Source organism: Geotrypetes seraphini, chromosome 16, assembly GCF_902459505.1.
Source record: "Geotrypetes seraphini chromosome 16, aGeoSer1.1, whole genome shotgun sequence".
NCBI lineage: Eukaryota > Metazoa > Chordata > Amphibia > Gymnophiona > Dermophiidae > Geotrypetes > Geotrypetes seraphini.
This window is the reverse complement of record NC_047099.1, coordinates 24,374,886-24,386,928: the sequence shown is the minus strand read 5'-3', so window position 1 is coordinate 24,386,928 and position 12,043 is coordinate 24,374,886. Positions and strand designations below refer to the sequence as shown.

The 12,043-nt window shown below is 42.8% G+C and overlaps 1 protein-coding gene across 1 annotated transcript in view; it reads left to right on the top strand.

Moving 5' to 3' along the window:
• The window catches only part of DNAH2 (dynein axonemal heavy chain 2), a 511,463-nt gene that overhangs the window by 461,503 nt on the left and 37,917 nt on the right, over positions 1-12,043 (top strand). The window contains 1 exon segment of the mRNA XM_033923769.1: positions 5,484-5,635. Within this exon segment, the coding sequence (XP_033779660.1) occupies positions 5,484-5,635 (152 nt within the window).

Genomic DNA, 12,043 nt, shown 5'->3' with positions numbered 1-12,043 from the left:
GGCCTGTGTCCCGTGTGTGGACTATTCAGTTGAGGACAGGCTGTGGAGGGTTTCGATGGTTGGGATGGCCTGGAGTGAGCTTTGATGGAGACTCCAGTAGATGGAACCTAGGCACACTGCTGGGTTTCTGGCCCAGAGATATCTAAGAAAAAGGACCATTTAAACTAAATTAATTTATGAATCCTGTATGGTTGGGCAGACTGGATGGACCACTCAGGTCTTTATCTGCCTTCATTTACTAAGTTACTATGTATGTTTATATCCAACTGGAAAATCACTGGTCACTGTCTTGACCGGGCTCAGCGCCATTTTCAACTGTTCCATTCTGGCGGGTGTTTGAGTGATTTTGGTTTCAGTATTCAGAAGTTGGTTCCTGAGGAAGGGGGCTCTTCTAGAAACATAGAAAGATGACGGCAGAAAAGGGCTATAGCCCATCAAGTCTGCCCACTCTACTGTCCCACCCCATTAAGTCAGAGTGCTGCTCGACCCACGTAGAGATCCCACTGGATGTCCCATTTATTCTTAAAGTCGAGCACGCTAGTAGCCTTGATCACCTGCACCGGTAGTTTGTTCCAGTGATCCACCACCCTTTCTGTAAAGAAATACTTCCTGGTGTCACCACCAAATCTCCCTCCCTAGAGTTCTGTTGGACCAGTGTGGACAAGCCTTTTGTGCTGCTTTCTGCTTTTGACTACGGAGAAGCTAAGTACCTATTAGACTGCTTACTTGTACCTCACGCCCTTACCTTGTGGCTGACTTTGGTCGCTTCTGTACCCTTGGATGAGAGGCAGAGAACAGCTCCAACCTTTTTTGCATGTTTTTTTGGGTGATTATCATTTTGCACCATTAGCACACTGGTTTGTGCATTAGGTACACATTTGATCACACACTTGTGAGCCCGGGGATGTAACACAGATAACACCCTTGTGGGTGTATGTATGTGACAGCTGGCGCATTAGGGGTTTTGTCCCCATTGTGAGCTGTGTGACTGAGGGCTCCCCGTTTATCACAAAAACTATTAACCCTTTTATTAGTTATTTCAGGAATTTGCTGGTTCGAGCTGTCTCGTCCTCTCATCCCTGTTTCAGGGTTAGGGAAGATTTCCTTTTTCCCATTGACCACAGGGCTGCCATGTGTTATATTCCTTTGCCATATCTTGGATTGTAAAACATCTCCACCAAGCTCATATACAATATTCTTTATTATTGATCTAAATATTTAATAAAGTTATAAAATCCCTCCCCCATCCCTTCCTTCTTATTGCATTTATAATGGAAAAATGGTATCTATTCATTACAATATCTTGTCAATGGCCCCCAGATTTTATTAAAATTATTAGTTCCTTCTTTGTATAGCAATTGCTCTTTCCATTTTATAGATGTGGCATAATGAATTCCACCAGAAGCAATAATTGAGTCTTTTCCATTTCTTCCAATTAAATGCAATTTGTTGTATGGCGACTCCTGTCATGATCAATAAAAGCTTATTATTGTTAGATGAAATTTGACTCTGTGCCCTCATTGATGTTCCGAATAGAATCTATAATAATAATCCTCTAAGCACGCATGCGCACTTAGGAAGATGTGGGGACCTGACATGTGCTGTGTCCGTCCGTGGTGGCAGCATGAGGTGCATGTATCACAGCACAGCCGGCGACTCCCCCCTCCCGCCTTCACTCACAGCCAAAACCTTCTCGCTGGCTCACTCACCGCCAAAACCTTCCCGCAGCCCCCTTCCCAGCTGCTGCGTTTAAATTCATAGACAAGCGCTACATCGCACTACCGCTGGCCTCGCCGTCTTCTGTCCACTGTGGTCCGCCCTCTCTGACTACTTCCTGTTTCCGCTAGGGTTGGCCGCAGTGGATAGAAGACGCCGAAGACAGCGGTAGCGCGGTGCAGTGCTTTTCTGTGAATTTAAACGCGGCGGCTGGGAAGGAGGCTGCAGGAAATGCTGCTGCTGCTGCACAGGAAAGGCCAGGAAATGCTGCTGCTGCACAGGGAAGTGTGTGTGTGTGGGAGAAATGCTGCTTCTGCACAGGGAAGGCGGGAAATGCTGCTTCTGCACAGGGAAGGGTGGGAAATGCTGCTGCACAAGGAAGTGTGTGTGTGTATGTGGGGGAAATGCTGCTTCTGCACAGGGAAGGGTGGGAAATGCTGCTGCTGCACAGGGAAGTGTGGGGGGGGAATGCTGCTTCTGCACAGGGAAGGCCTGGAAATGCTGCTGCTGCACAGGGAAGGGTGGGAAATGCTGCTGCTGCTGAACAGGGATGTGTGGGGGGGAAATGCTGCTTCTGCACAGGGAAGGGCGGGAAATGCTGCTGCACAGGGAAGGGCGGGAAATGCTGCTGTTGCACAGGGAAGGATGGGAGGAAAATGCTGCTGCACAGGGAAGTGGAGGGGACGGAGAGGGAAAGGGGGCCTGGGAGCAATCTTGGTTTGCTTTGGGGGAGGGGAGACAGAAGGGGGCCATGGAGAGACAGAAAGACAGGCAGGCAAGCAGCGCATTAGAACGAAAGACAGACACACAGAAAGACAGTGGGCAGGGAGAGAGACAGAAAGAAAGAAAGACAGACAGTGTGCCAGAGAGAGAACCAGAAAGAAAGAAGGATAGACAGCGGGAGGGAGAAAGAAAGAAAGGAAGAGAGAGACAGGGGCAGGGAGAGACACAGAAAGAAAGAAGGACAGACAGTGAGAGGGAGAAAGGAAGAGAAAGACAGGGGCAGGGAGAGACACAGAAAGAAAGACAGACAGGCATATATTCTAGCACCCGTTAATGTAACGGGCTTAAACACTATTTGTATCATAAGATAATAACACATGGTTTTCCAATAAACAATTTATTTGAACCCAAATAGATTTCCAAAAGGCTAAAATAAAGGGACAAAAAAATAATAAATGATCTAGAATCCCTACTTTGAGATTACAATGCCAGCATCTTTTAGACTTAGAGCTATTCAACTTTTGTAATCTAACTGGGGTCCAAAAAGCTCTTTGTAAGAGAAAAAAACAAGTTTGTCTCATAGTTGGATTGGGAGGGAATGGGTTAAAAATTTTAATGTTTTAATGTTGAATATGATAGAGATTCAAGTGTTGTATTCAATTCAATTTAACTGTTATCTATTGTTACACTTGTTGTAAAATGTAAAATGAATAAAGATTTTTTTTTTTTTTAAACATCTCCCCCCAATATACCCAAGGCACAGCAGTTTTTATGACTCTTTCCTTCCTGTCTTATATTCAAAGTGATTTAAGTGGCCCAGAGAGGCTGCTGGCTATTTAAATCACATGTCTAAGGCTATCTGTAAATATTCAGTATTATTTCACCAGTTGGTGCCATTGAATATTTTTAGTTAATGCTGAAGCCAAAGCCAGCTAACTTATGGGCATCCCAAGGGAGCAGTTGGCACTTCCGTAGTTATTGGCTGATATTCAGCCCACAACGCATTAAGATAACTACATAAATTGGACCATATAAATAACAGTCCTATCTTATGCAATTAAAGGCTGACTCTTTCACTTAGCCACATAAGTTTTAGCAATCAACATGTAACTGAATATTCAATAATGGTGCCCAGTCATAAAAATGCTAAGACTGGAATATCGGCCACTTAGTGTCCATACTAGACCAGTTCAGAACATGTGGATTATGGCCATTGACGAGCAGATGGTGACAGAGAAACACCATGCAGCCTTAGAAGGCGCAAAATTTCAAATGACCAAGCAACAGAGCTCATGTTCATACTTCATGTCAAATGTCACATTCATCCATTATGCATACCAATAAGACACCATTATACTGTACTGACACACAGTTCTCTAACTAGGTTAGGAGCTGCCTGAAAATCCAATGAAATAAAGTAGAGGAATTTCAAAATAGAAACACTTTGAACTAAGAAAAAAGAGAATGGAATCAAGTCCAGTAATAGCATGGGGGGATTTCTGCACTGGTCTGGTAGGATTACCAGGGAAGAAAAATTCCACAGAATAGCACTGAGTCGCACTTCAATGAAAGCTCTTGACAAAGTATTCAAAGGCAAGAAAATAACTCTGCAAGCGAAGATCAGGCTTGTCCACGGATGCGAAATCTGGACACTACGGAAACAAGCTTTGGTGCTGGAGATGGATTTTATGCATGCCATGGACCACCAGAAGAACTAACTTTGATTCTGGAAGAGATCAAACCAGCTATGTTACTCGAAACCCAAATGGGATGAAGATACAACTGTCTTGTTTTGGTCATACTGTCAGAAGAGAAAGATCATTGGAGAAGGACATTATGTTTAGGAAGGTTAAAGGAGCCAGGTGAAGAGGGCAACCTGCAATTAGATGGCTGAACGTGTTGAAAACATGGGGATGATGCTGGAGGACCTTACCAGACTAGCACAAAACTGATCTCTTTTTAGATCTGTAATTCATCAAGTCACTAGGACTCAAACACAAGTCAATGGTACCTGACTGGTAGGAATAAAGGAAACCATTTGAACTATTTCCTAATCAATTTATATTAAAAAAATATGACCTGGCTCATCACTGCATTATGCAGCACTGGACTTCTCTGAGCCCCCCTTCTCTTTGGCAGTGGCGGGCCCACCTCTATGCCTTGGTTCTTTGGGAGCCTTAAACTCAATACCCTGGTTTAATTGTGGAGTGTATCTTGGTTTGTTCTGGATCTTCGTATCTCTCTGCTCTGGGGGATGGGGATGCTGGGATTGTCTTTTGGCGGGGGGCCCAGACCTGGTGTGTGCCCTAGGGTCATAAGAGTCCAGGTCCTGGGGGGAGTGTGTTTCTTCTTTTTCCTTTTCTTGTTGGACTGGCTTGTCTGGTCCTGTTTTGGGCTTTCCCTGCTTAGGGGGTCCCCGAACTCCCGTGTGTCACCAAGATGACCTTGTAACTCCCCCCTCCATGTTTGGAGGGGGAACTGGGGGGGCTGGTGGCGTGGGGGTAGATTTCTGGTATTTTGGAGGTATGAAGGTGGATATAACTGACATGTGACTTTGTATTATTTTGCCTTGTTCTAGCGGATTTCACGCTATTGTTTGCTGTTTTTCTATTTTGCTGTTTTCTTCTGATACCGCTCTTTTTTTCAGTCAATAAAAATGGTTTACAATCTAAAAATATGAGAGTTGATATGCTCAGACCTATACCAATCTGCACAATCATCATAGCATCATTACCTTTATAAACCATTCAGATATATTGGGTACTTATAAAGTATTCCAATGTGGTTCAGTGATACTTATACTCAAATAACTCTTGTGGTGCTGGCATCCCCATATGTGAATTTAGGCTAACATGTCTCAATCGCTCAAAGCACTCCCCAACTCAGATCTGGTTTTCACCATAGCTTCTTCAGAAGGAATGAACACTGTGTAGCAAAACTCCTATTTCAAGTCCAGAAAGACTATCCATAGATCACTTTCACATGTCTGATTCTTGTCCCATGGTAAAATGTAGACTTATCCATTTATGTTCCCACTCTCCCAGGTGCTGGAAGTATCTTCAGATGTGCGGCAGAAGATCCCCGGAGTGATTGACTATGAAGGGACAAGGAAGATGCTAGCAGATGATCCTTCACCTCTGAATGTGGTTCTGCTGCAGGAAATCCATCGCTATAATTCCCTGCTGACAGTCATCAGGTGAGCGCCCACAACTTATTGTTAGTCTTATCTACACTTAGGCATTCCCAGAATATAAGGATATACTCAACCAGTCACATTCAAACTCTAGTCACAGGTCTAAACTCTGGTTACTTCTGAATTACCCAGGTCATCTGTGGTGATCTACTTCTTTGTTTTCCTATTTATATAGCAGCAGTCTGGGATAACCTGGGTTGGTAAGCATATGGCTCAGCAAAATGGAAGGGATAGAGTCTGGAGTTGGCACTGCAGGAGAAGGGTATGGAAAGGAGAGACTTATGCGATGAACAGAGTTCATGGGGAGAGTATAGGGGGAGAAAAAAAGGTGAGATATTGGGGGATGCAGAGTGAATGCCCTTATAAGTCAATAAGAGGAGTTTGAACTGTATTCCGAAATAGATGGGGAGCCAATAAAGTGACTTGAAAGGGGTAATATGAGTATGGCAGCTCTGGCAGAATATAAGTGGTGCAGCAGAATTTTGAATGGATTGAAGGGGAGAGAGATGGTTGAGCAGAAGACCTGAGAGAAGCAAGTTGCAGTAATCTAAGCAAGAGGTGATGAATGTGCCAAATTCAAGCTAAAAGCCCACTTTTTTGAGGCTGCTTTCAATTCCCGCACATCATAAGATGCCTATGTCCATCCTACCATTCTGTCTGCATGAAACGCTCCTATATTTCCTGTCTGTTTGTCTAAATTGGATAGTAAGTTCTGAGCAGGGTCCGTCTATTACATGTCAAATGTACATGTACAGTACTGTGAATGCTTTTCAGCACTATAGAATTGATAAATAATAGTATTGTAGTAAGGAGAATGATGGAAGAAAGACTCCATTCAAGAGGAGCAGAAAGGATTCTTGGTGGGGATAAGTGTGCAGTGCTGCAGTGATCTGAACCCTAACTAGAGCTGCCTGATTCCCAATTCAAATCGATTCACCGATTCACTTTGATTGAATCAATTTGATCTGGGAAAAAATCAGCCTCTCCGATCAGTACAGGCCCAGCATCATCATGGTCCGGGAATTTCTCTACAGTGACAGTCTTCACAACATGCTACTCTTGCTGGTGTCAGGCCTTCCTGTCTGCCGGGTCCTGCCTTTGCGAAAGCAGGAAGTAGGTGGAACCCAGCAGAGAGATGCTGTCAAGAGCAGTGAAGGCTGTACTGCCAACAGTGGGTGTATGGGGGGGGGATGACAAAGAGAGCAAGGGAGGAGAGGGGGAAGGGAACAGGAGGAGTTATCAAACCTCATCGGGGCCATGGTGCTGAATCTTGAGAGGGGGGGAGAAAAAAGATGCCTTACTACAGGGCAGGCAGGGAAGAAGATGGCTTGGAGACAAGTGAGAGATTAGATAATGCAGTGGGGAAAAGTGGGAGAGGCTGAAATCAAGGAGGGATGAAAAGAGAGAGATGTTGGGACAGGGAAACTGGAAGAGCAGAGAGAGAGAGAGAGAGAAAAAAAAATGAGATAATGTAATGTAATGTAATTTATTTCTTATATACCGCTACATCCGTTAGGTGGGAAAGATGCTAAATCTACAAATGGACAGAGAAAACAGAGAGATACCCTGAGATTAGGAGTGTAGAAGGAGAAAGGGTGAAAAGCTGGACAGAAGGAGAGGCAGGGACACAGGGGGAAGGATGGGGACACAGTGGATGGAAGGGGCAGAGGAAGAGGGCGGATGCATGGAAGGGAGAGAGAGGATAGATGTTGGATGGAAAGAAGAGAGTGAAGAGGATGATTAAAGCAGAAATGACAAAAGGTTAAAAAAAATATTTTTTTGTTGCTTTATTGTAGCTGTACTGATAGATGTTTTTAAATAGAAAATGAAAATAAAGTAATCTTTTTATTAGACTAATTTTAATACATTTTTAGTAACCAGGTTAGGACAGAATACTGTAACAGCAGGACAGAATACTGTAACAGCAGTATACTGTACTGACGTGAAGAATGAGATTTTGGCCTCTGAAAGCTAATTTAGAAATGGATTAGTCCAATAAAATGGTATTTTCTTATTTTTCATTTTTGTATTATTTCTATTTATTAATTTGTAAAGTGGTGATTGTTTTTTTTTTCACTATCTTATATTTTGCACAGTATTAGGGGACATGTGTTACTGTTTCTGTGGTGCTACATTGTATGCAGAGTTTGGCTTCTTGGATGTTTAGTTTAACTTTTGTCTATATATTTCTATCTTTAGTTAGTGATTACTTATTCCTTACTGGGCAAGGGTATATCTGTGTTCTGTGTGTATGAAAAGGAAATAATTTTCTGTTAGCATTGACTGTGCAGGATTGATCTGAATTAATCTGGCTTGTTTACTTTTATAATAAAAATTGATTCAAGTTTAAACTTAAAAAGCTGTGTCATTGAAAGTGAATCAAATCAAAACATTGATTCAATAGGCCAAATTGAATTGAATTGAAAAATTTTTCCTTGAAATGGGCAGCTCTAGTCCCTACCACAAAATATAGGGGTCCTTTTATCAAGCTGCAGTAGGGGGTTTAATATGCGTTAAACCACCTGCCACGCTAGCTGCTAATGCCTGCATTGAGCAGGTGTTAGTTGTTTAACCGGTCGCGGGGGTTAGCTCGGGATGAAATGTCCGACGCACTAACCCTGCTAGCGCGGCTTGATAAAAGGACCCCATAGTGGCAGATACCACAATGGAGAATCTAGGCATAGCACAGCAGCTGAAAATAGAGGAAGGCACTTTTCTTGCTATTCTACTTTCCTTCTTTTTCTTCCCTTATTTGTCCTTGCCACTTCTTCTTCCAGTCTTCCTCTGTCACTCCTCTTGACCCCTCATTTTCTCAAAAATGTAACACTCCCTCCTCCTTTGATATCCTAGTCCTTTGATATCTTAGTAATGTAATGTAATGTAATGTAATGTAATGTAATTTATTTCTTATATACCGCTACATCCGTTAGGTTCTAAGCGGTTTACAGAAAATATACATTAAGATTAGAAATAAGAAAGGTACTTGAAAAATTCCCTTACTGTCCCGAAGGCTCACAATCTAACTAAAGTACCTGGAGGGTAATAGAGAAGTGAAAAGTAGAGTTAGAGGAAAAATAAAAATAAAATAAACATTTTAACAAGACAGCATTGATCTAAATACTTTGGAAGGTAGAAGAGAGGAGAGAAAGGAATAGAAGCAGAAGGGGGAGCCGTTGAACAGTAGTCATGAAAAAAATGATTTTGTGTAAGAATTGTTTCCGTGGACACTCTCAAATAGCGTTTGTCCCATCTGTGTTTCTGAAGACTTCTGAAGAAGGTGCTGAAGAAAGTCCTCCAATCTCTCTTCTTTCCTCCTATCTTCATCCTTTCCTTGGAGTTCCTTTTTTCATCTCAATTCCTGTAAATCGTGCCGAGCTCTATGACTATGGAGAAGGTGCGGTATACAAACCTAAGGTTTAGTTTAGTTTATTGTCTTTTCTCCTTTTCCTCTTTGTCCTTCTCGTCTAATTCCTTTCCATCCTCCTTCCTGCCCTTTTCACAACTTTTTCAAGATATTTGCTTTTCTTCTTCCATGCCCAGCCGTGAAGCAGAGAAATGATTTTAATTTAATTCTACCCTTTCATCTAGTGGGCTGTATCTCAAACTGTGTGCTGAGGCACACTAATATGCCTCCTGAGATTCCAAGTGAGATTGCCTTCCCGTCCCTAAAGTACTGCATCTACAAGAGATTCCTCGACAGATCCCTGGCGTTCCAGGCATGCAAATGGAACAAATGTCTATCCACTCTCATCTCTAATTCTCCCTCCTACCAAACTTTCAGGAAGTCAATCAAAACTTATCTCTTTGACAAATATCTCTGACTCCCGCCCTCCATGCCTTGTACCTCCCACCTTCCTGCACCTCCCACCTACCTGCCTTCTCCCTACCTGCACCTCCCACCTACCTGCACCCGACTTCCTAAGCCACGCCGATTGACTTGTTTATAACCTCTCTATCTCCTTCTTACCTGCTCCCGACTCGCTAAGTTATATTGATTGATTGATTGATTTGTAAATTTCGCTGTGGATGTACAGTCTCTTGTCATGTAAACCGCTCTGAACTATTCTGGTACTGCGGTATACAAAAATAAAGTTGTTATTATTATTATTATCTTTAAATTGTCTTTAGTTCATAATTGTTTGTAAACTGCATAGAACTTATGGTTATGTAGTTAAGAAGAATGATGTTATGACTTCCCTACGCGATACAGCGCCAGCGCTGCCTGATTCGCCGAAGCCTGCATGTTTCCCCCGTCTCTCTAGCGTCCTCCGGCTTCCCTCCTTGCCTCTCAAGTCTTACCTTTAAAGCTAATTACAGCAGCCTGCAGAGGATCACCAGTAGGTAAAATGACTTTATTTTCAATATAGTGATTGAAATGTGTCAGTTTTGAGAATTTATATCTACTGTGTATATGAAAAATGATTGAACCACAATGAAAAGGAATGCTTGAAAGCATACGAAATACTGGTCTTGAGTCCAGCAAAGGCGATCCGAAAGAACGTCGCGGGCAGATTCACATAAAAACATGGTGGCAGATAAAGTCCAAATGGCCCATCCAATCTGCCCATCCGCAGTAAGCATTAAGTTATCCGGATAGCAGACTGATGATGCTATTATCTGGATAAGTTCCAGGTCCACCGTGACTCTGTCCACATTTTGTGCCGCACCATCCGCATAGTCTGGAGGCAATTTGTAAGAATATCCCAATAAGGCCGCTGAATCTCCTAGTCAGAACCACTTATCCAGATTCCAGATGCTGTTATTTGTATAAGAGCTTTTGAATATTGACCCGTGGGATTTGAAAGCAAGATGACTGGATTATAACTTCAGAATGCAGGGAAGCTGGTTCCACAGGCCTGGTACCCTGTGGTAACCTTCCTAAAAGCCTTAGGTCCCAGCAATGACAAATTAAAAGCATGTTCTGACGGTACTTTTTAAGTTACCATGTGCATGAGGAGAATAAGGCTGCAACTTTACATTAAAAGGTTACTGTAATTTGTAACATAATTAAAAAAAAAAAAAAAAGAGATGCAGAGGGATTTCTGGCAATGAGGATCGTATGTGCTGTGACTCACCAATGAGTAATACAGGATCAGCCCACACAAACATTTATAGTGACATCCAGATATGTTGCCAAGAATTGTAAGTAAAACTCTGTGCACCTGCCTCTCTTTTATTTCTATGTTAGAACAAACCTTGCACTTGTCTTAGAGAATGACACAGGGACAAACTTTGTCCCCATCCATTGTCATTGTCATTTTATAAATCACAAATAATACAGAACAAGGATTAACAAAACCCACCTCCCCTCCTCTCCCTCTCACAAATATCCCCTCCACTATCAAATAAACTGAACAAACCAAATTACTACAGAATGCTAACAGAATACCTCAGTCACATATGGCAGGAATAGTGTTAGGGAATACAACTAGGGCAACTGGCCCCTGGCCAGAGAGAGCCTTAAGTCTGCTGGAAGCTAAAAGAAAGCACGGCCAGATGGTGGGCTTTGTGGTCCCCAGTTATCTCTAACACCAGCTCTGGCAGGATACACATTTCACATCTGATAGAGTGTTTCCCCGAAAATAAGACCTAGTGTGTTTTTTGGGCCTAAAATTAATATAAGACTGTCTTATTTTGGGGGTATGTACATGATCATCTCTCACTTCCTCTCTTTTACCCCAATTCTTCCTCTTTCCTTTTTCTCTCCCACATGTGCAACATCTTTCTTCCCTCCCCTCCCTCGTGCAGCAGGACCCTTGCCCAGCTTCCCTTCCCTCCCTCCCCTCCCATGTGCAGCAGGACCCTTACCCAGCTTCTATCCTTCCCTCCCTCCCATCCCTCGTGCAGCAGGATCGTTGCCCAGCTTCTCTTCCCTCCTGTCCCTTGTGTGTTATTAAAAGATGGAACAATCAACACATAGATGATATGCAAACAACTAGCAGGAAAATTGATTAAACTGAAAACTAAATAGTACACTTGAGATTAACTCACCTGTGCATCCTGAGTTAGAACTGAAAGCCTTGGTAAACTCAGAGCAAGTCTTTCTGGCTAATTTTATGAAATTAGTTGAATCTCAAAGCTCTAGCTTGCTATACAATGACTTAGTAAGTTTCACATTCTCTCAGGCTACAGTGTGGGGTTTTGGGTTTTTCTTCTCTGCGGCAATTGTTAGTTCCTGATTCATTCTAACTACAGCGGCAGTCCTGGCCAGCAGGACTGCAGAATACTGAACAGTCTGGATGCCACCTGCAGGCTAACTTCATAGTCATTAAGGAGAAGGAGTTTTCACAGGAGAAAATAAAGCTTCCAGGGCCAAAATTTTAAACTCTTACTCTGGCCACAGGAATTCTCTAGGTATTGTGAGAATGTCCCCAAACCACTGGATCCTTCTTAAAGGACATCATGGCTTCT